The sequence below is a fragment of the Vigna unguiculata genome, chromosome 5, assembly GCF_004118075.2.
Source record: "Vigna unguiculata cultivar IT97K-499-35 chromosome 5, ASM411807v1, whole genome shotgun sequence".
Taxonomy (NCBI): Eukaryota; Viridiplantae; Streptophyta; class Magnoliopsida; order Fabales; family Fabaceae; genus Vigna; species Vigna unguiculata.
This window is the reverse complement of record NC_040283.1, coordinates 11504922-11529055: the sequence shown is the minus strand read 5'-3', so window position 1 is coordinate 11529055 and position 24134 is coordinate 11504922. Positions and strand designations below refer to the sequence as shown.

At 30.4% G+C, this 24134-nt stretch overlaps 1 protein-coding gene and 1 long non-coding RNA gene across 13 annotated transcripts; both read left to right on the top strand.

Annotated features, from left to right (window-relative positions):
- Positions 1–219: 219 nt before the first annotated feature.
- LOC114184875 lies at positions 220–7181 on the top strand. Of its 12 annotated transcripts, none has more exons than XR_003604665.1 (7): positions 220–352; positions 1952–2030; positions 2868–2952; positions 4058–4121; positions 4422–4492; positions 5699–6608; positions 6693–7181. It is a non-coding gene; the product is annotated as an uncharacterized LOC114184875 (long non-coding RNA). The 12 variants fall into 12 exon arrangements; XR_003604664.1 differs by having other exon boundaries at positions 2859–2946; XR_003604667.1 differs by lacking the exon at positions 2868–2952 and having other exon boundaries at positions 221–352; positions 5699–5831; positions 6016–6608.
- Positions 7182–9580: 2399 nt separating this feature from the next.
- On the top strand, positions 9581–14265 carry LOC114185444. Its single transcript, XM_028073166.1, has 3 exons — positions 9581–9983; positions 11046–13679; positions 13773–14265. Exons 2-3 carry the CDS (start codon positions 11175–11177, stop codon positions 14046–14048), a joined length of 2781 nt encoding a protein of 926 aa, XP_027928967.1. The 5' UTR covers positions 9581–9983; positions 11046–11174; the 3' UTR covers positions 14049–14265.
- The last annotated feature ends 9869 nt before the right edge of the window (positions 14266–24134 follow it).

Here is a 24134-nt window from a genome sequence, read left to right as displayed (position 1 = left end):
CAACTTGGCTCGCCCTTCATTCCATACCTGTTTGGCTTGACTTTTAGCTTAAGTTGAATTTTCTCGACCTTTGACATGAATTTATTTAAATAACTATGAATAATATATTTATTAATATTTAAATAACTATTTATTATTTAATTTTTTTTATTTAGTTGTTTAATAATTTAATTCGTAAAGAATTATTTCCTATAGCTTATTATAAAACTGCAGGGGTTCTCGTTTCAACTTCGAAATCAATTAATCCTTTTGTTATTTGTTGAGATTGAGCAGCTGCAACCACGACCTCGTTGAGCAGTCGCAGCCACCGCAGCTACGACGAACGCAGCCACGACCACCGCACCCACCACAGGTTCATGTTCGTCCCCAATCTTTCAATTTTCAATTTTGAACCCTTTTCCCCCAATTTCGAGCCCTAATTTGTTCCCTAATTCGTCTCCAATTTCTCAATTTTCAATTTTGAACACTTTCCCCCAATTTCGAGTTCTAATTCATCCCCAATTTTTCAATATTCAATTTCGAACCCTTTCCTCCAATTTCAAACCCCAATTCGTGATTGTTGTGTGTTATTGATTTTGCAATTGAGTGAAATGCAATTGATTATGCATGCTTCTTCAATTGTTTAAATAGAACTAGTAAACCAATGGTCTAGCCAACATTAGTAATCCAATTTTAAGCTCTGAAATATAACACCGTAGGGTGTTGTAGTAACTGAAAGTTTTATTTTTTTATTAAAGTAAGAATACAATATTTTGTTTACATTATAATATATATATATATATATATATATATATATATATATATATATATATATATATATAATAACTACATTCATAAAAAAATTTAAATAGTACATAAATATGAATAATAAATTTATAAATATTTAAATAACTATTTCTTATTATTTAATTTTTTTCTATGTAGTTGTTTAATAATTTAATTGGTAGAGAATTATTTCCTATAGCTTATTATAAAACCGTAGGGGGTTCTCGTTTCAACTTCAAAATAAATTAATTCTTCTATTATTTGTTGAGATTAAGCAATCGCAGCCACGAACTAGCAGGGCAGCCGCAACCACCGCAGCTACGACGAATGTAGCCACGACCACCACACCCACCACATGTTCGTGTTCGTCCCTAATCTTTCAATTTTCAATTTCGAACGCTTTCCCCAAATTTCAAGCCCTAATTCGTTCCCAATTTTTCAATTTTCAATTTCGAACCCTTTCTCCCAATTTCGATCCCTAATTCGTCTTCAATTTTTCAATTTTCAATTTCGAACCCTTTCCCCCATTTTCAAATCCTAATTCATCCTTAATTTTTCAATTTTCAATTTCGAACCCTTTCCCTCAATTTCAAACCCTAATTCGTGATTTTTGTGTGTTATTGATTTTGCCTAATTGTGATGGTAAACTGAACACAGCATCTGGACGTGATTATAATTGTGATTACTCTTGCGTTGTTGTGCTTACTGATTTATAAGTTATTTCTCATCGACTTTGCTTACTGATTTATTGTGCAAACAGAACTATTGAACTATTATTCCCTATGAGTGAAATGAAATTGATTATGCATACTTCTTCAATTATTTAAATAGAACTAGTAAACCAACGTTCTAACAAACATTAGTAATCCAATTTTAAACTCTGAAATATAACACTGCAGGGTGAGGTAGTAATTCAAAGTTATATTTAGTTATATAAAGTAAGAATACAATATTATGTTTACATTATAATATATCTATTTAATAACTACATTCATCAAAAAATTTAAATAGTAAATAAACATGAATTATATATTTATCAATATTTAAATAACTATTTATTATTATTTAAATTTTTTCTATGTAGTTGTTTAATAATTTAATTGGTACATTTATTATAAAATCGAATGGGTTGTCGTTTCAACTTCGAAATCAATTAATTCTTTTAACATTTGTTGAGATTGAGCAGCCGCAGCCACGACCTTGCAGAGCAGCTGCAGCCATCGCAGCTACGACGAACGCACCCACGATCACCGCACCCACTACAGGTTTGTGTTCGTCCCTAATCTTTAAATTTTCAATTTCGAACCCTTTTCCCAAATTTCGAGCCCTAATTCGTTCCCAATTTTTCAATTTTCAATTTTGAACCCTTTCTCCCAATTTCGAGCTCTAATTCGTCTTCATTTTTTCAATTTTCAATTTCGAACCCTTTCCCCATTTTCGAATCATAATTTGTCTCCAATTTTTCAAAATTCAATTTCGAATCCTTTCCCCCAATTTCAAACCCTAATTCAAGATTTTTGTGTGTTATTGATTTTGCCTAACTGTGATGGTAAACTGAACACAACATCTAGACGTGATTATAATTGTGATTACTCTTGCCTTGTTGTGCTTACTGATTTATAAGTTATTTTTCATTGACTTTGCTTATTAATTTATTGTGCAAACACAACTACTGAACTATTATTCCCTATGAGTGAAATGAAATTGATTATGCATGCTTCTTCAATTGTTGAACTAGTAAACAAACAGTCTAGCCAACATTAGTAATCCAATTTTAAGAGCTGAAATATAACACTGCAGAGTGTTGTAGTAATTGAAAGTTATATTTATTTATATAAAGAAAGAATACAATATTATGTTTACATTATAATATATCTATTTAATAACTACATTCATAAAAAAATTTAAATAGTACATAAATATGAATAATATGTTTATTAATATTTAAATAACTATTTATTATTATTTAAATTTTTTCTATGTAGTTGTTTAATAATTTAATTGGTGCAGAATTATTTCCTATAGCTTATTATAAAATCGCAGGGGTCTCATTTCAACTTCAAAATAAATTAATCCTTTTGTTATTTGTTGAGATTGAGCAGCCGCAGCCACGATCTCGTAGTGCAGCCGCAGCCATCGCAGCTACGACGAACGCAACCACGACCACCGCACACACCACATGTTTGTGTTCGTCCCCCAATCTTTTAATTTTCAATTTCAAACCTTTTCCCCCAATTTCGTGCTCTAATTTGTTCCAATTTTTTCAATTTTCAATTTCGAATCCTTCCCCCCAATTTCGAGCCTTAATTCATTACCTAATTCGTTTTCAATTTCGAGCCCTAATTCGTCTCGAATTTTTCAATTTTCAATTTCGAACCCTTTCCTCCATTTTCGAATCCTAATTCGTCTTCAATTTTTCAATTTTCAATTTTGAACTCTTTCCCCCATTTTTGAATCTTAATTCCTCCCAATCTTTCAATTTTCAATTTCGAACCCTTTCCCCCAATTTCGAGCTCTAATTCGTTCTAAATTTTTCAATTTTCAATTTTGAACCCTATCCCCCAATTTCGAGCTCTAATTCGTCTCCAATTTTTCAATTTTTTATTTTGAACCCTTTTCCCCATTTTCGAATCCTAATTCGTCCCCAATTTTTCAATTTTCAATTTCGAACCATTTCCACCAATTTCAAACCCTAATTTGTGATTTTTGTGTGTTATTGATTTTGCCTAATTGTGATGGTAAACTGAACACAACAGTTGGACGTGATTATAATTGTGATTATTGTTGCCTTGTTGTGCTTACTGGTTTATAAGTTATTTTCCAACGACTTTGCTTACTCATTTATTGTGCAAACAAAACTATTGAACTATTATTCCCTATGAGTGAAATGCAATTGATTATGCATGCTTCTTCAATTGTTGAACTAGTAAACCAACGGTCTAGCCAACATTAGTAATCCAATTTTAAGCTCTAAAATATAACACTGCAGGGTATTGTAGTAATTGAAACTTATATTTATTTATATAAAGTAAGAATACAATATTATGTTTACATTATAATATATCTATTTAATAACTACATTCATAAAAAAATTTAAATAGTACATAAATATGAATAATATATTTATTAATATTTAAATAACTATTTATTAATATTTAAATTTTTTCTATGTAGTTGTTTAACAATTTAATTGGTACAAAATTATTTCATATAGCTTATTATAAAACCGCAGGGGTTCTCCTTTCAACTTCGAAATAAATTAATCCTTTTGTTATTTTTTTGGATTGAGCAGTCGCAGCCACGATCTCGTAGTGCAGCTGCAGCCACCGCAGCTACGACGAACGCACCCACCACAGGTTTGTGTTCGTCCCCAATCTTTCAATTTTCAATTTCGAACCCTTTCTCCCAATTTCGAGCCCTAATTCGTTCCCATTTTTTCAATTTTCAATTTTGAGCCCTGATTTATAAGTTATTTTCCATCAACTTTGCTTACTGATTTCTTGTGATTATAATTGTGATTGCTGCTGAGAGATAATACACAACTAGCAATTTAGGGTTATTAAAGAAGGATTAATCATAAGGTTACTCCTTTCCTTTAATATAAAATTTAAAGTAAGGGGTGGAAGAAGCTTAACTCTACTGTTGTGTTGTTGTAGGTCTGCTGCACAAGTTTCAGTATTAAGAGTTGCACATCCAACTTGGTTCCATCTTCCTTTTCCTAATTCTAGTATGCTGTTTTTAGAATTTTATTTTTTTGTCAATTTTACCTTGAAATTTGTTATGTTTTGTGGTATATTTCTAGGCATATAGTGAATTTTTTGCAACTCAGTTATAATTCTATAAATACCTGCAATAGTTGTTTAGTAGATGAAATTGATCTTGTTTTGTTATTGTTTCTAGTTAATTTTGATAGTATTAGGCCTATTTCAGATTTACATACTCATTTTAGTAGTGTTCTAAAGTAGTTTATCAAGGCACAAGATGATTTTAAATTTCTGCATAATTTTTAGTAGTTAGTTTTTTCCATTAGTCTTTTGCTATTTTTAAGCTTGCAATAATTGTGTTGTTTGTATTGAGATAAACTTTGTCTTGCGACCTAGTTTTGACTGTATTGTTGGTTCATATTCTTTTGCTATTTTTAAGCTTGCAATAATTGTGTTGTTTGTATTGAGATAAACTCTCTCTTGGGACCTATACAGTGATAAGGCACAGTTTTTACTCACCCCAAAATTTCTATTAGAACCCTTTAATTATTCATCCTGACTGATAGTGAAATTGTGCTTACCATGCTTCAATGAACAAGCAATTGAAAAAGCCTTTTTTCTGTGGGTTACCATTTTCATACAGATTGGTGTGTTGGTTGTTCATGATGTGTTATATTATACTCTAATTATTGACATGTATTTATTTTGGGTCATTATTTTCAATCATATTTATTTGTTTATTTTGGGTCACTATTTTAAATCATATTTGTTTGTTTATTTTGGGTCATTATTTTAAATCATAACTTGTATTAGTTGTAGATATAAATTGCAAAATCATGTGTATATCTAAGTAGTCAAAACTAATTCATTTTCACACCAATTCAAACTACTTTGGAGTTAGTTTTAATGGATTGAATATTTTTCTAGAATAGTAGTTGGTATTTTCTTAGTGAAACTGTGTTGTAGTTTGATTTGCCATAAAACTCAACAATCTTTGCTTTGTCAAAGTATACAATTTTGCACTTGAATTCATCATTCTCATTCTCCACCCTCCTTTCCTTCTCATCTCTAGAGTTAATGTATTCATTGGATTGAACCTTGTATACTGTCTCTGATTCACTGAACTTCTGTATACATATTTTTTTTTGCCAACTTCGATTAATTCTTTTATCTACTCATATTTTTTCATTAATTGCTCTTGTATATGTTTATGAACTGAATAAATGTAGGAATGGCATCTAAGAGTTGTGGCAAGTTGGACACATTAAAAGAGTTATATGATTGGATAATGAAATGAAGACTTTCATTACTGAAAGCATATCCTCAAATGGTCCAGCCAGTTGTCTTTTCCGCTTATTGATGGTAATGCGTAAAGGCAACTCTCTTCCAACTCGTTTGTGTCAAATTTTATTAGAAAAGTACCAAATCAAAGTCGAACGCCTAGACTTTTTTTCTTTCTTAGTCAATGACATTTGCATGAACATCACGCTTGAGGATGTTCTTTTTTTAACTGAGCTACCCATTAATGGGAAACCTATCATTCCAGCTTTTAGTCGTGATGAGGATGCGTTTTCTATATTTGAGTCCAATACAAAGACCCTTAGACTTGGTGAATTGAAAAGAATTGCATGTGGACAAGGGCCACAAAACCATAAGATTTATGATGTACTATTATTCATTATCAATTGTATAATAGTACCATAAGGGGATGGACATTTATGTCGCCCTACATATGTTCAATTCATTAAGGAATTGAACGATGTAAATGGTTATGCTTGGGGGTTGCATTACTTTCATTCCTCTATCATGGGATGAAGAAGTATAGAAAAGGACATAAGAAATTTTGTGATGGCAACATGTGGGTTCTATTGGTAAGAAAAATTCTTTTGTTGAGTTTTTCTTTCTTTTTTATGATTTTTGATATTTTAACAAGTTGATGTGTTTTTTTTTTCTTTTATAGGATTTTTTTTATACCACATTCCAAAATTGCGGGAAGAGCTTCAAATTGACCTCCACCAAGTGCAGCCGCCAACACTCTTGTTATTTTTGGTTGTTGAGGCATTGCATAAGATAGATGGAGACCACTATGCAACTTATGAACAAAAAATAATTTCCATTTTAAACAATCTCGAAGACATGGTAAAGCTAAATTACTTTGCTTTTTTAATTGAACCACCTTTTAGTTTTGACTTTTAACTATGACAACTTTTTTATATTAAACAGGATATGGATTGACACCCATATACCATGGAAATGTTGCCTGCGCAGCTCCATGGTCAGATTCCTTTCAAGACACGTGTATCCCCAATGTTTTGCTTTAATTTTGTGGAACATCATCTTCCACATCTTTCAGCTAAACAATTTGAAGTGCTTGAGGGGTTAAATCTGGATGGGATTGAAGATTCTCTTGAATTGATCAAATGCAAGAGTAAGCTATTTGCGGAGAATTGCATTAATAGACTGTTGTCTATGGAGTGAGCCTTAAGCCAAAGTTGACTCGACTGAACCTTTATCATAAGTTGGCTCAACTCGACATGACCTTTGTGTTAGTGAAGTGAGAGTAAAGTGAAAATGAGTGAAATTTCAAAATTCTTATATTTTTTATGGTATTTAAAATTGTTCTATTTTCTTCATTTGAATACCTTCAAAATTTCTTAAATTTAAATTTCTTTCGAATTACTTTATCCAAACAAATCATTTTAGTGTAAAGAATTTTAAATTCTTCAAATAAATTAATTACGCTTCTAAATTGTTGGATCGAGCACTTACCACTAGGCATAAAGCTATAACTTTTAGTCAAGGCACAACTCTTTCTTAAGAGTCTAACAGTTCAAACATCACGATTCAATTGTGACTTGACTAACTTGACCTCCGCCATGAAACAATTGACGTCACCTCAAGCACTAGTTGTTCTTAAACATCAATATGAGACGTTTTCTATAAAAGAAAATGAAACCATACGGTCCATGATTAATAGAGTACAAACTCTTCTTAATAGTCTACTCTATAAAAGCATGATCACTAAGTATTACATGAATGAAAAAGGTGTTGTGGACTTTGCATGGAGGACTCAAGATACAACTCTTAGAACATTCAAGAAGGAGACGATGTCTAGAGGAGTTGGTAAGCATTCTTATTTTTCATGTACGGGTTATTTTAGGAGACTTCGAAAAAGCTAAAGGGAAAAGGGAAAAGTCTTACTTTAAAATCAAATCAGAAGTTCAAGAAATGGATTTTGTATGTATTCAAAATATGTAATCACCGGGATCCATTTTCAAAATCATGTTGCAAAATAATCCAAAAGAAGTAGTGACACCCTCATAATTGTACTAAACCGGACAGAGAAATTAATTTAATGTCTATTCTTGTGAATAACTAAAATATTTTATCATGGCAATTAATAAAAGAAACCACGAATATGGAGTGGGAGAAAAGTTTATCTTGAGTTATTGCATCATATTTGGATCTGCCATGGTACAATGTTGGTCACACAATGAGTGATTAAGTACCTTAAGAATTATTGAAAATTCAAGACAAATTCAATATTATTATGGGACTATAATAAGTCAACAAATGACTTTTATAATAATATTCAAGTCAAATAATAATAAATCTATCTGATATACAAATACCCAAAAAAAAACATAAAGAAATGAATCCTAATGCCATAACATGTCATCACAAATACTATTTGGATCTGATGTCATAGTCTCAGTGTTGCATAACTCTTCCAATCAATACTATTATTTTTGTTTTTAATAATGGTTTTTTATTAAAAAAGAAATATCTGGGTTTATTGTTATTTTTCAAATTTTAACATAATGCAATTTTTTCAGTAATATTCTTATTTCTATTTTTATAGTGCATTAAAATTATTTGAACATTAAAGAAAAAACTGAACAGGTATAATAGATAATTAAATTTAAACTGCATTTTAAATGCTTTTTAAGTTGGTGAAAAAACCTTAATTAAATAAAAAAAGATCCAGTATAGTATTTCGTACATGTTGTATAGCATACTCATAAGACAAAGATGGCATGCTTGCCGTTCACGATACTATAAGCTGTATAGCCAAAAAAGAAAGTATTGTTGGGTAGTAATTCAAAAGTAATATGAATTTTTCCTTGTTTTGTATTGGTATCAGCTAAATTATCAGAGTCATATGTCACTATTTTCTTTATTCAAATGTTCAAAATTTTTAAATCTTTGATATTCAGTTTCATAATGTTGAAAGTTAGGTTCCAGCACGAACATCGAGGAATTTAAAGTTGATGATTACAAAAGCAATCATCTTTGAATTTCTTTAGCATTTTGTAAGGCGTGTTTTCATTTGGTGTGGCATTAAAAAAGGAAACGAATAATTTGATTTTAGATCATTCATCTTCTTTCAGGAAAATGGAATGAGGTCAAAACACTTAGATAAATTTATCAGTTAACCTCAGCATCAATATGTTTGCTTCCTTTTCGAAATCAATAGAAGGACAATTCCAATGCTTATAGCTTGCAGCAAAATTCAATCATTATAGTCACAACTCTTTATTAAAGTATTATAATAGTTTGAGTTGCAAAACACCAAAAAGGAGATAACTGGTTTCTATATTAGTCTTCACATTCATGCTATTTCGTCACTCTTTCACAATCGTTTTTGCATATATATAATCTCACCTTTTTCGCAAAAACAGCATAATCAAAGTGTTTTGCAATCTTAATCCCAAACCCAACTATCAATTTTCCCTCTTTTAGTTTTATTCTAAAAAATAAAACTAATATTATAAATGCTCAATAAAATTTTCTTTTAAAATATCCAAATTACTTGAAAGCTACGTAAACCTGATAATTATATTAAATTTTACGTGATAAACATAATAAAATAATATTATTTAATTGTATAAAAACACTACTCGTTTGCCATGATATAGGTGTTTACCATATTTATTAAAATAAACAAAAATTAGTTGGAGTCTTGTGGACCCTAGCTCTCGAACATAGGCAATCGTGAAAGGGAAACAAGTTTCCCATCATGGGACCCACGCAGCGACCCAACACACACTTTCATTTCACTGTCACACACACACACCCTCTCTATCTTCTTCCTCTGTGTGTGTTTTGTTACATAAGAAAGAATTGGTAGGAGTCTATCATTATTTTCTCTCTCTCTCTCTCTCTTTGTTTATCAATGAAGAAAACACATACATGTATTAAATACCAATACCAAGAAGAAGCAAGAGAAGGATTATTTGATGTTGATACTAATGCCTGTGATGATGAACCACAACGTGGAACAATCATTCCACACGCCTTGCACAGTGCTGCCACCGCTCATTTTCACTTCTTAGCTCTGCTTCCAACCTATCTTCTCCTGCATTGAATTCCTCACCCAATTACCTTTCTATATTCCTCGGGATCTCCGAAGCCTGTTCCGCTCCCACTTGCCGCCATAACATACCCACGTGGAGGATTTCCCTCTTCCCTTTGCCAAGTTTCCTTCTTTTTCACTCTTGGTTCTCTGGGTTGGTAAGTTCTTCAGAAAACTTTGAGATCAGTTCGGTGCTCCATCTTTGTATCACCTTCTGTGTATTATCTTTGTTGTTTGTTTTTTCTTGAAAAAACTTAATCCAGGGTTTAAAGGAACTTTTTTTATCATTGTGTTTGGATCCTTTGTTTCATTGAAAATGTGGGTTTTGTTGGTCTTGATTTTCCGGCAAGAGGGTGTTTGAGTTTTGTTTTACTTTTGGTTACTGCATCTTTTTCTTCTCAGCAGCCAAACAGGAATTAAATTTCTGGTGTCATTCATGAATTTCGGTTCTGCTTCCAGTTGTTGACTCATGCTGTGTCTTACTAAATTGGGCACCCCATCGTTTTACAAATTAATTGGTTCTGATGTTATAGTCTAAGTTTTGCATAAGTATTAGCCTATGCTTACTTCTATGGTTGTGTTTGTGTTCTGATTTGGGTTCAAAACAGAGGTTATGTCATGATATTGATGTGCATTTATGTGAAATTGATTAGCATTTAATTCGGAAGCATCGTATTCATAGGTTAATGTATGGAAATGCGTTCATTGTTGTTTTCTTGAGTACGGAGTGGTGGATATTTCATTGTTTATGTTCACTGAATTAAGACGTGGATATTTACAGTAAACTCAATCACTTCCCTTTCACGTAGCTTTCTGTCACAACTCCTAATTCCTTCTTCTCAGCGTCAAAACAAAATTTCTCTGTTTCAAGGAACAATTAACTATTTGCATTTGGTACCCAAAATATACTAAAAGAAAGAGCAATAACCCATTTTAATGACGATTATTTTCCCCTCTAATATCATTTAATTGTTGAACACCCTATAATATGTAGTACGTTTATGATATTATAAATTGTAGTATGTAATACATGTTATTCTGTTTATGAAAACATGCCATTGTTGTGTTGCAAAATGTAATCTGATATCATTGTTGAACTGCTTCGGATGCCATCTACGTTCCTTCTGCGAAATCCTTATCCTATGAATTTAATGTTTGCAGCATTGTTTTTGGAATTCTTGTTTTTTTGTACAAATTTATCTAAATGTAAACATCTCCAGATCAAGTGGAGTAACTCCTCTGCAGCATGAGTATACGGGAGAGAAACTTCAGAGCGAAATCTTAGCGTATGTCAAATCATATCATTGATCATCCTGCAATATAATGAGTTGTTGAATCCCTCTGAAGAGATGGGGTTTGGTTTAACCCTTGGAAAGAAAAGCTCAAAACAGGAAAGCAGGTCAAAGTCAGCAAAGGATGGTTCTAGTTTGCTCCAACCCAATCCATCTTCAAGGGACTCACTTAAGTTAAAATCAAAGTCTATTGTTGGTCAAGCAAGCAGTGATTCTGGTTATAAAGCAAAGCATGACATAGTAAGAAAGGTTCAGCACTTGGATAGTGCAAAGGGAAGTTCAACTTCACCTGATGAACTTGTCAAGTACATGTCTAGTTTGCCTGGATTTCTCAAGCGTTCTGATGGAGGAGAAAGTATTCAAGGGAAGGCTTTAAATGTTGGGGTTCTTGATTGGTCTAAACTTGAAAAATGGAAGAGCAAGCAAACGCATACAAAAGCAGAAGCTAGCAATTTCACATCATTCAGTAGCAGAGAAGAAGCATTACCAACGGTAGCCACCACATCATCTACCATTTCTGTTGGCCATAATAGAAAGCTTGATGGTAAAAAAGGTTTGAGTTCTTCAAGACACAAGGGATCTTATAAAGAAGACCTTGCTATAAGTTCTAAAATGTCTTCTCAGAATGTCAAACAGTATCAACATTCTGAAATTAAAACAAAGACCATTGGAGATGAGCTCGGAATGTCAGTTCCATCACTTCAAAGGGTGAAAGTTAATGACTATGATGAAATAACTTCAGTAGTTGGAAGCTCTGCATCTAAATCCAGGCATCACGGGGTCTCAGTAGTTTCTAACGAAAATTCTAGTGGTAGGAATATTGAAGATGAGAAGAGAATGGAGGGTTTGCACCCGCATAGCCTCAAGAAAAAGGAGAGAAATCTGAAGTCTAGTTCTGATAAGGGATTTTCATCATTGGAATCAAAAAATAAAGGTGTGTTATTTCGTTCTCAGAAGCAAATGAGTTCCAGCAGCAGTGAACTCAAGAACAAGATGAATCAATGGCACCAATCAGATATTGATGCTGATCATAAACAAAGTCATGGGATGCCTGGTAATATTGTGCTGCTTCGTCCCCGAAAAGTTCTGCAATTGAAATCTGAAGACTATTTTCAGCATTCTCAATCAAGAACCTTATCCGATGAAGACCTTGCAGAATCAAGCCGGAGTAGTTTGTCATATATGTCAATTCCTGAGGAGGTTTACACTGAAGATTTACATTCTGAAATTCCACATTCTGTTGCTGAGCTTATTTCCTCTGAAACACTGCAACAGAGTAATAATACTGATCTAGATATTGGTCGGTCTTCTGGTGTATATAAGAAATCATCTTACTCAAATAACACATTCAGTCTCCAATCTCAAGATACATGCATTGAAAAGGATGTGCTAGATAACAAGCTAAAAAATCAGTGTGCTTTCAGTAATGTGCTGGAATCACGGGACCGTGAAATTCCTGAGCCGACACCAGTGAATCCCTCATCTAATCGTCGACTAAGCTTAAGTTTAAGTCGGATTGGGAGAAGTTTCAGTTTCAAGGAAGGTTCTATTCCAAAACTTAGCTCCATGTATGTGAGTTCAAAGTCTGGTTCAGTGACACCAGAATCTTCAGCTTGTTTGGAAAATCATAGCAAGTACAAAGTAAAAGGCCATAACAGAACCAGGTCTAGCCCCTTGTTAAGGTTATTAGACCCCTTATTAAAGTACAAGACATCAAGCATGCACTATTCAGATGAACACAGTGTGACATCAAAAGGAAGCATAGATTCGATCAGCTTGAGGACAATTAATCTGCCTGATGAAAAGACTAAGGAATCATCATTCCAAGCTCTTTTGCAGCTAACTATAAGAAATGGAGTACCTCTGTTTAAATTTGTGATCAACAGTGAAAGAACGGTTCTTGCCGCTACCACGAAGAGTTTAGCATTGCAGGAGAAGGATGATTTAGACAGCTATTTTACATTCTACGTTGTTAATGAAATAAAGAAAAAGAGTGGCAAATGGATGAGTCATTGGAGTAAAGAAAAAAACTGTGGATATGCCTACAATATGGTTGGTAAGATGAGGGTTTCTAGTTCTAAAATCGATGAATCAAACAATGAGAACTCCAAGAGACAGAGAGTGGTGAAAGAATATGTCCTAATGGGAGTTGAAGTTGACCAGCTTGATCGAGAAACACCACAGTTCTTCATGAGCAAGGAGCTTGCAGCAGTTGTTATTGAGATTCCTTGTGAAAACATAAATCATGAAGAACTACTATATAGTCATAATTTGGCAGGGAAGAGATGCCTAAAGTGCTTGGCAGATGAAAAATGTTTTTGCAGAGCACAAGAAAATGATATCTATGGCAGCACTAAAGTTATACTTCCTGGTGGAGTACATAGTTCACCCAACACTGGAAAACCTTCACCATTGATCCAAAGATGGAAGTTGGGGGGATCATGTGATTGTGGAGGTTGGGATGTTGGTTGCAAATTGCTTGTTCTCTCTAACCAAAACATCAGTTCAAATATTCCAAGGAGTTCAAAATCTTACCCAGAGAGATTTCATCTTTTTGTTCAGGTATGTTTTTACTTTTCTTCTTGTGGCCATTAGTATATGCAGTTATATATATAATGGCAAGCCAGTTAATATCTTCTATGCCATAACTTTCAGGAAGGAGCTGAGGAAAACACTCCCATATTCACTTTGCTGCCATTGAAGGATGGATTCTATTCGGTGGAATACAGTTCAAGTATGAATCATTTACAAGCATTCTTCATTTCTGTGGTAGTTTTAGGCAACCAGAAATTACAGAGTTCCTTGGAAATGAATAACATACAAGAAGCAATCGATAAGGAATTCAGTTGGAAAAACAACCATGAACTTCAGGGTAAAGCAGCTTTATATTATAATCCAATTCCTCCATACTCCCCTGCTGACAGAGTTTAATTTCAGAAAGTGAAGGCTTTTCCACTATCATAGATAGCTGTTGTATATTATTACCACGAAGCTAGGGAGTTACAATTTCTTGCACTGCTATATATTTCTCCATAAATACCTGTTGTGGCTGAAAGAAAATGGCATTCTCATTGTATTCTTGTGTTCACTCATCAACATCTTACAAAATACAACATGAATGAATAAGAATAGTATAGTATTCATTGTACATCTTGAGCACTGGGAACTGGACTTCTATAAGAGGATCATATACTTATCAAAGTGTCAAATAATCTGCATAATACAACAATCAGGTTCAACTTTAGACTCAAAATAATCAATTCAAGATTGGATGATATCACTATATAGCTTTCCTTCTCTTGAGATTTTTCTTCAAAGAGAAAGGAGACTGAAACGTATAATTCAACTTCCTCCTCTTAAGATTTTTCTCTTAGCTTTCCTTCTACATAATTTTCTAGAAAGTCTTCTATGCATGTCAAGGGAATCTAAAAATAATCTATAGTATGTTAGAGAGTTTCGTTTCTGGAAAACTTGTTCTCTTTTTCTGTTTTTGTTCTTATTTCATCATACATGCATAAATAAAATAGCATCTACTATCAATAACATTCAAATTATAGAAACAATGAACACAAATTATAAATTTTTCTATCATAACTTATCTAAATATCATCTTCAACATCTTCATTCTCTTACTCCTAATATCTTGTTAACATAAACAAACATAAGTTCAGATTTTTTACTGATTTTTTGGATGTTATTTTCTGTTGAGCATTAAAAATACATTGTATTAGTATTTTAAATATTTTTTTAATATATTTCGAAAAGTTAATGATAATCTATATTATGAAAGTACAATAAAAGAACAGTAAAAAAAAATCAGCAAAAAATCCAAATTTCATAAACACTCTTTGTAAGCTCTCAAACTCCCAAAAGATTTATTATATTCTGGTTTTTCAATCGGTGAAAGTCAATATTGATCTCCTAACTTTTTAACTTCTCATTTTAGATTTTTTTTTTTTTTTAAGGATTCGACTGTTTTGGTGATTTAGCTGTAGTCTTTTCGAAATTAGACATCATCGCAACAATTTTGTCATGAAAACTTTGAACAAGTACTTAATTAATAATGCTTTGACGTTTAAGAGGTGGCCGTTTAAAAACATGTACAGTCCTTGCTGTTCTATTTCTATTAGAAGTAAAACAGCACTTCTGAATTATTTTAACTAAAATTGAAACATCAAATCACAAAAGATATAATCTCATTTATAAGAAACAAACTTGCAAATCACAGGAGACAATGCTAAAGGATCAAATTTCATACTCTCTCATATAACTTTGAATTCCAAATTATCTCTTGACACACAACTATTCAAATCTCTTTTATGTAATAAAAAGATTTATTAAGTTATAATAGATATTGAGATCAAATCTCTTTTTGTTTATTTAGTTATTTAACTATCGTATTCATTTATATATTAGTGACAAGTCTATTGATTATTTAGTTATGTCAAGAATATGAGGTATATCTATATATGTTTTATGTATCAAATTTTCAATTCAAACAAAATGGTCCTATATTCCCTCTAGCATGAACACATTTGGTTGATGACAAGGAAAGAAATAGGGAAAAAAAAGAATAAAGTGAATGGAAGTAAATAAGAAAATGTAATAAAAAAATTGTAAACAGAATTTATATTTTGTGGTTGTTTGGTAATTTTGACTATTGGAAAACAAATTCGGTTGTAAACCAAAATTATAAATAGGGTTGATTGATCTTTGCGAAAGAATAATAAGAAGTGTTTAGTTTTTTTTTTATCCTCTACAATCTCTCAAGAGTCTTGAGTGAGTAATCCAGATATAAGATCCGTGAGTGGAAATGTTCAGTGCAGGCAAATTGATGGAGCTTCTTATTAAAAGCTATGGAAGACAAGCATTGCAAGAGATTAAAATCCTGAAGGTAGAAGAATGTCCCTTCGTAATTTTACTTTTAGTAAAAAAAATTAATTTAAAATAATGAATGTTACCTTAACCCTTCATAGGAAAAGTTTCCAAACTCGAAATGAGTGAAGACTTAAAGCTGTAACATATAATATCCAAGATGTTAAGACTTTGTATCAAAAACAAATGACTACATAGCAAGAAAATAAATTAAAAATAAAAATAGACTCTAGAAGGTAAAAGATGTGACAGATAAACATCTTATTATAAATTGTTCTCGCAAAGGTTGAGACACAATTTACAAGATCTTGTAAAAGTCAATTTTCTTCACAGAAAGTTACAAGAGTGATGCAATCTGATAATTTTAGGCTTTAAGTAGCTTGTGGTTCTTAACAATAAAAACCATTTTTTTTAATCATTCAAAAGCTCCTATTTTAAATAGAAAGTCCTCATACAGGCGAAAAATTACGTATTTTTACTCAACACAAAAGAGGAAACAATGAAGCCCAGAAAAAAAAATTATATTTTTAAGATTTGAATACAGGAACAAAATTCAAATAAAAATTAAAAAATACGCATATTTTATGACTTAATTATCATCACTTTGCAAATACTATCATAAAAAATATTCCGCACATTTTAGCATTAAAATTTTCTATAGTCATGCATTTTACGGGTATGATAAACTTCTAACAAAGTGATAAGATGTCATCAAAATAAATTCAGAAAATAAAAAATAATGGTGTTTTATAAATCTTATTTTAGTTTTTACGATTTTTTCATTAAGTATCAATTGAAATTATTAAATATCATTAAACAAAGAGAAACGGCATTGCGCAACTGACGAATCCACAGATTGTTAAAGAAATGGGATTCAGGTTAGGCTTGGCCCAACTTTTATTCTAGCTGGGCCATGAATTAGTTCCCCACAGCAACTTGGGTTTTTCTTCCTGCACCCCCAATTTTTCTTTCTACACCCCCAAATTTTTTATAATTCCACTCCTACCCTTTTAATTTGTAGTTACTGACTTTCAGAAGCCGGAGTTACCGGCTTTCAAAATCCGGTGTTACCGGCTTTCAAAATCCGATTTTATTGATTTTCAAGATACGAACAGTGACGAAACATGAATAAAAATTTTAGAGGTGTCAAATTTAATTTTTTTTATATATAAATTAATTTTCTAGTTAAATAAAAAGTTCTTCATTTTCTTTACTTAAACCATTTTTATATAGTGATTCACGTATGCATTTTTCAATTTCTAATATTTTTAAATCATTGAATTCACGCAACCGAGGTATTCTAATTTTTATTCCAAATCAAGGTTATCTAACTAATTCATTATGTGTAGTAGAATTTATAATGTAGTATGTCCATAAATTTTGCCATTTCAGCAGAAAACACAACGACCTTTATATTTCATAATTTAAGGTCATACTAATTTGGGTAAAACTTAATTTGGAAGAAACATCATAGGAGAATCATAAATTTAAGATACATAAATTATAATAAAATATTAATGATTTATGACAAATATTTAGATAATCATTTATCTCCTTACTTTTCTTTTTTACTTTAATATTTTCTTGATGACTTATTGAAAATAATTTTATTATGACCAGAGATAGAACCTTAATTGCTTTTATCAACCAACATCCATTAAATTAATTTTTATTTTTAAACAATAAAGATATATAACTAAAAAATATATAAATAAAATTATTAGAAATTTTCTTAAACTTAATACAAATAATATAATTATATATAAATATAATTTTAAAATATATAAAAATATATAAAAAATTAAAAACAAAAATTGGGGTTACCGACTTTTAGAAATCGGTATTAACGGCTTTCAGAATCCGGTGTTACCGGCTTTCAGAATCCGGAATACTGAATTTCATTCTGGAGGGTGCAGGTTGTAGAGATATTTAATTTATAACTTATTTTTATTTTTATGAAGGATATATTGGTCTTTACAGCCAAACTTGGAGGTGCAAGAAGAAAAACCCCTGCAACTTTTATCTATTTTTGGGCCCAAAACAATAAACCAGAAAAACTCTTTCCGTTTGAACACCTTTGCTTCCTTTCAGGAAAGAAATTGATATGCACAAACTAAAATATGGAAATCATGAATAAATTGTATTAAGGGTCTATATTAAAATGTTGACTTGAATACTACACTTTCAACTTTGTTTTACTTTCTGCGATACAAAATTGTAGAGAAAAGGGTGAATCCAATGAAATGGTTAACTTCCTTCAGAAAAAGATCAAAACTTTTGTTACAGAAAATAAGGTATAAATTAATATATAGTTGGTACTTTAGATTATTTTTTACCCCCAAGTTCACGACATAAAGTGACTTAGAAAAATGGTATAGCTTCTAATTAGGATTAATAACGTGAGAGATGTGTTGGAAAATTTGATGGCAATACATAACGTGAGAAGCAAGGTGGGTGATTAAACAGCAATTGCATTGAAGAACACAAACTTAGAGTAAAAATAGCATGCGTTTAATTATCGTATGTACGTGAATAGATAAATTAATTATAGACTGGGTAAGAAAATTTGGACGATATAAAAGTTTAGACACCAAAACAATGGTGTCCAACAAAAACATCACAAAATGATATATGAAACAAAAACATGTAAACGTGAAGAAAAAAAAGTCTAACACTAGATGAAGTTTTTTGTGTGTAAAATAACATCATCTAAAAACTTTGGTCAAGTTATGAGTATTTACTTATGAGGCTAATAACATTTAATATCACTCAAGTAGTATAAAAAGCTAAAAAACAAGAATTTACTATAATTAGTAAGAAAATAGAGGTAAATGTGTGAAGAGAAAAGGGACATGATAAGTCCAAAGTTCAACTTCACATTTGATATGAATTCAGCCTTTTCTCACCAACTACGTGTGTTTATTTTCTTTGTTATTTTGTCAATTAAGAAAATATTTCCTCCACGTCTAAACAAGAAAACAAAACCATTTACGGCGTTGAAAATAAGGCAACTGTGTTCAGTATTTGTGGCATGAAATCACACACTAACTGAAAATATTAAATATCCTAATAGAAAATATAACGTTAAATTTATTCATAAAAATTAATACCTTGATATTATTAAAAACTAATAGCAATTGCCTTCTTTATTCTAATGCCTTGTTTGGACCGTTTACTCTGGATCTTGTCCTCTTGTTCTAAGGTTAATGTATGCTTGATGCCATGGTGGGGCACATGCACATCATGCATTAAGTCATCATCTATTGAGCTACTTGCTTTTGCTTTTGCTTTTTCAACAATTTTAAATGATGTGACTTCACTCAAGGATATGATCCTCAAAATAATAATCATCCTCTTTTGAATCAATTCTAACCTCAAAATCATCGACAAAATTTGAATACGGTTTATAATTAAGCTTTTTAAAAATTGTTGTCTAATCAAAAACTGAAATTTTACATTCATCACAACCATTATATAAATTTGTATTATGTAAATTATCAAAATAAAAGCTTTAGCTTTTATATATTATGAGTGTCTTTCAACTTATTACACCAGATATGAATTTTCTTTTTTTTTTTTCAAATACAATGATTATCTATGACCAAACGAATTTTTGTATATGACAAAGTTTCTTGCTATATAGATTGTTCTCATATTGTGTTTAACCACGGCGTTAATTCATCAGTTAACTAATTTTAATTTGAGAATAACATTATCCTTTTATTAATGTTCGCTATGCGTCTTAGTTGCTTAAATTTTTGTAATTATTATAAATTGTAGATATTCAAAATGTTTGTTTTAATAATTTAATTATGTAAAATAAATTTCCTTTCTGAAACTAACATGCTAAAAATATTGGCTATCACAGGAAAAGATGTTTCAGAGAAATCACAGCAACAAAACAAAACAATAAATTCTAATCTGTTTTCAATTATATATTTTTATTGTTTAAGCTTATTAATGTTTATAATCTTCAAAAATTTGAAAATATAAAAAAAATCAATGTAAAAAAAAAAATCCAAGCTCAAGTATAAAACAAAATAGCTTTCCATTGAGGGCATAAAAAATAATGAAAAATAGTTATTAAGACTGTCAAAATAGAATCGATAATGCAAAAAATTCAGCCACCAAAGTTGAGTATATATATATATATATATATATATATATATATATATATATATATATATATATATATATATATATATATTTGTAGTCGAATTTGGATTGGGTCATTTTTTATTCAGTTTATTTGGTCAGTGGCCTAATTGAACTTAAGTCAAATCGACGTCTAATCTATAAAATAATAATTATACTTTTAAAGCATACTTTTATTTCTATTTAAATTGATTATTATCATTTTTATAGTTTTTGAAGTGGACTAAAATTATCCGTCGACCCAACGTAGCATAATCAAATTAGTCCGACATAAATTTTTTAAGTATTCCGTTAAACCAACCAACTAGATCCATCGTTCTACACAAGTGTCCATGTTTAATTATTACATTATAACTTAATAGACCAAAATATTTTTTTAAAAATTTAAAAATTTAAAAACCATAATAAATATTTTTCTTTGGATAATATATGTTTTTTCACGACCCCTAGTCTAAACCCTGTACAAAAAATGACATCCCTAAATAATATTTTCAAATAGTATTTATATGTTCTCATAAAACAAAATATGTTCTAACCAAGCTTAAATGAATGACATCATGGTAATGTGAATAGGCAACACTTCTACTCCAATTTTAAGGTTGAATTTAACCACTATAAACCAAAATTACCAGATATTTCACAACACTTAATCTGTTTTCAATTTTTATGTCATATAAAGAACCTTAAAATAAAAAATGTATAACTAAAGTTATAAAACATATGTAATAAATATGCACATTTGTTTTAAAGCTTAAATCAATGAAATAATTAAAAGTAAACATCAGTTAATTATGACCCATAGGACTTAACATCATTAATAAGACAGTGATAGAATAATTTAAATTTTTTTCCTTGGAGCAGCTGATGAGGCAACATGAGTGTGAAATAATGGGATTCGTTTCATTATTTTATTTTATTTATTTGGATTTATTTTCCTTCTTTAGTTATATTTAGCTTGATCTCAAAAAAGAGTAAGCGTGTTTGACTAAAGGGCCTCAAGAGAGATGAATAAAGGAATGGAGCAAGGGTGTTTCGAGATGGTTGCACTACAGTGATGTGTTTTTACGAGAAAGCTTGTGACTTTCGCAAAAAGAGATTTGTGCTTCAATAATGTACTGTTCAACTGTTGTGGTGTTGATGATTATGGAGTCCAGATTTTTATTACATTTTTTTTCTCTCCTTTCGTTAAATTTTAAAAATATATTGTATTAACATTTTATATTTTTTTAATATATTTTAAAATTTTAAAATCAAATTGGTGATTATGTGTAAATTATTGAATTGAACATTTATCATTAGCCAAAAATTATAGTTATTAGTTAAGATATAATTTTTTTTACCTAAAAATGTATGAACCAAACATCATGATTATGACTTGATTTGAAGTCACCCGCATCATAGATTTGGTTTGAAGTCCAATTAAGTTAAATATGAATTCAAGAAATATATATTTGAGGTGAGGTCGTTCGTTTCTATATAAAAAAAATTATATCCAAGATATAGACTCAGGATCCTAAACAGCGAATCAATCATATACTATTTTAAAATAAACATTTTAGGAGATATGGTTTAAATGATGGATTGGACCGCCAAATATATTTAAAAGTTAAAACTTTGTTAAGTTAATTTGTCCCACTTAAGATTAGTTGGAGAGAGAGAGAGGCTATTTTCAGACAAAGAGAACGTTAATTTCATGCACTTTTGGAAAGAGAAATAAAATAAATAAATAAATATTGTTTGACATATTTATTAAAACAATTTAAGTATATTTGTTATTCTCACTTTTGTTCATAGGTAGATCAAGCTAAAAACTCGATAACAAATTCATGACGTTCGTTTTGATCATTGGGGACTGTAGATTGGAAGTTTCTGATTAAATTTACATTGTTATTCTATTTACCTTATAAATATGCTACAATATTAAGGACCAAAGAAAAATTAATACAAATTTCTTAAATTACATGATAAGTTAAAGGTGTTTTAGTAATTTAAATCCATATATCGGGAACAAGATGAAAACAAGGTAGATATGTATATATTCATATTTGTCCTTGCATCCAATTTAAAAATGACTTAATTTTTTTGTTAATGTACTTAATTCTTCCCAAGTTGAATATATTTTTTGTAAAAAAACTCCAATTATTGTTGAATACTAGAAATACTTATATTAAGAGAAATTACTTAAAGTTGATGGATTTTTGTTTTGCATGTGAGTGCAAATGGGAAAATCCAACAAAAGAAATTTTTGTTGATAGAAAGAGGCCTATGCAAGAGGTATATAGAGTGAGTGTATAAAGTTGACGTTGAGTGGATTAAGAGAAGGGATCACTTTATAACTTTTGGACAATGGTACTTTGATACTAATTTTTTTTTTACCCATTTGACAATACCCTTCATTCTTCCTTTTTTTTTTTAGAAATATAAAAATTCACTTTTGTTAGGAACATTTTATCCTTACAAAGGATAATCAAATGGTAGTTATTGGTGTCAAATAACATTTTTTTAAATTCTTTACTCCAAGCACCGAGTAGAGAAGGTTGGTGCTGCTCATCATAAGCAGATAATCTTCCTTTTTGTTGGAATTGAATGGTTTTCGAACTTTTCTGTTATTTCTTGATACATACATATAAGTATATTTTGTTTTACAATACTTGGTTTAGTTTTATGTTTAATACTTGAAAGTAGAGGAATTTATATTCTTGATTTTGGATTTGGAATGTTGTTGGAAAACATCTTCTTTTCTCAATTAAGTTAAATCATACAAATGCTACAACCCTTGGGAACAAAGTTTATGTGTTTTGTTTTGTTATAATTGTTATGTTTTTAATGCGGGAATCAAATGAAGTCAGTCAAGGAATTAGTTGATTGATGTTAGATTCTTGGATGACCTAAGAAATTATTTTGGCTTAATATGTAGAACCTGGGAATCTTAAGATTCAATGGCATAGCAATCTTTATCTGCGTAACCACGTAACTACTGTGTAAACCGTTTTCTGTTTTTCTGTTTGTACGTTAACCTAAACTTTCTTCTCTTTCTCTTTGTATAAAAGGAAGAGACTCCTCTCTTTTTAACAACACAAATATAATAAACACTTCTGCTATCCATAGCAGTTCTTTTCTATGCGTTTCTGCACTCTTTTGCTTTCCCTCACCATTTCCGCTTTTCCCATGCTCTCTTCTTTTTTTTACGTGGAAAAGTCAGCCATGGTTATTCATGAAATCTGATAACTAAATATATTACATTGACGACCAAGTAATAAATATTAAAAAAAATAATTATATTATTATTGTAAATAATAAAATTACATTAATTCAAAATTTATCGTAACCTCACTCTATTTCTTATGCTTTCTTTCATTCCCATTTGAATTCCCACCCATTCAATAATGCTCTTGCAATGCAATCCTTTGGCTTCATCCTCCGTCCTTGCAATACTTGAAACACCTCCTTGATAAAGACAAGAAGAAAAATTACTTTCGCAATAAACCAAAACTAATTTATGTATAAATTACTTTTTAAAAAGCTTTATAACAACCCAAAATAAGTTAATTAATAAAATTTCTCTTTTATAAGTAGAAATTGAATACATGTAATGAAGTTTATAATAACTTATCCATCATACTTAACCAGATGAATTAGATAATTTAATAGAAGTTATTTTATATAATTTCTCTGAATTCTTATTTTAAATTTTATGAAACCTAATTTTATTTTATAAAAAAAAAATCATTTTTTTTCTTTTAAAAGTATTTCTAAAGAAAACTTGTAAGACCCCATTTATAGTGAAAGGTATCTTTTTATATATTTTTATATATTCAAATCACATGAAAAGACATTTGTTTCCTCTTCAAACTTTTGTTATTACCAAGGGCTAAAAACTAATAAAAATATATTTAAAAAGTCTTACAAAATTATAATGAAAATAAAAAACCTTCATGTTAGCTATTTGTTGAGGAAACGTTGACTTGGATAACTTGTTAATAGTAA

Bases quoted from the DNA above. Each gene is read 5' to 3' on its own strand.
- LOC114185444 (XM_028073166.1), top strand. From the start codon at position 11,175: ATGGGGTTTGGTTTAACCCTTGGAAAGAAAAGCTCAAAACAGGAAAGC. The intron at 13,680-13,772 runs GTATGTTTTTAC...CATAACTTTCAG, and splicing joins GATTTCATCTTTTTGTTCAG to GAAGGAGCTGAGGAAAACAC.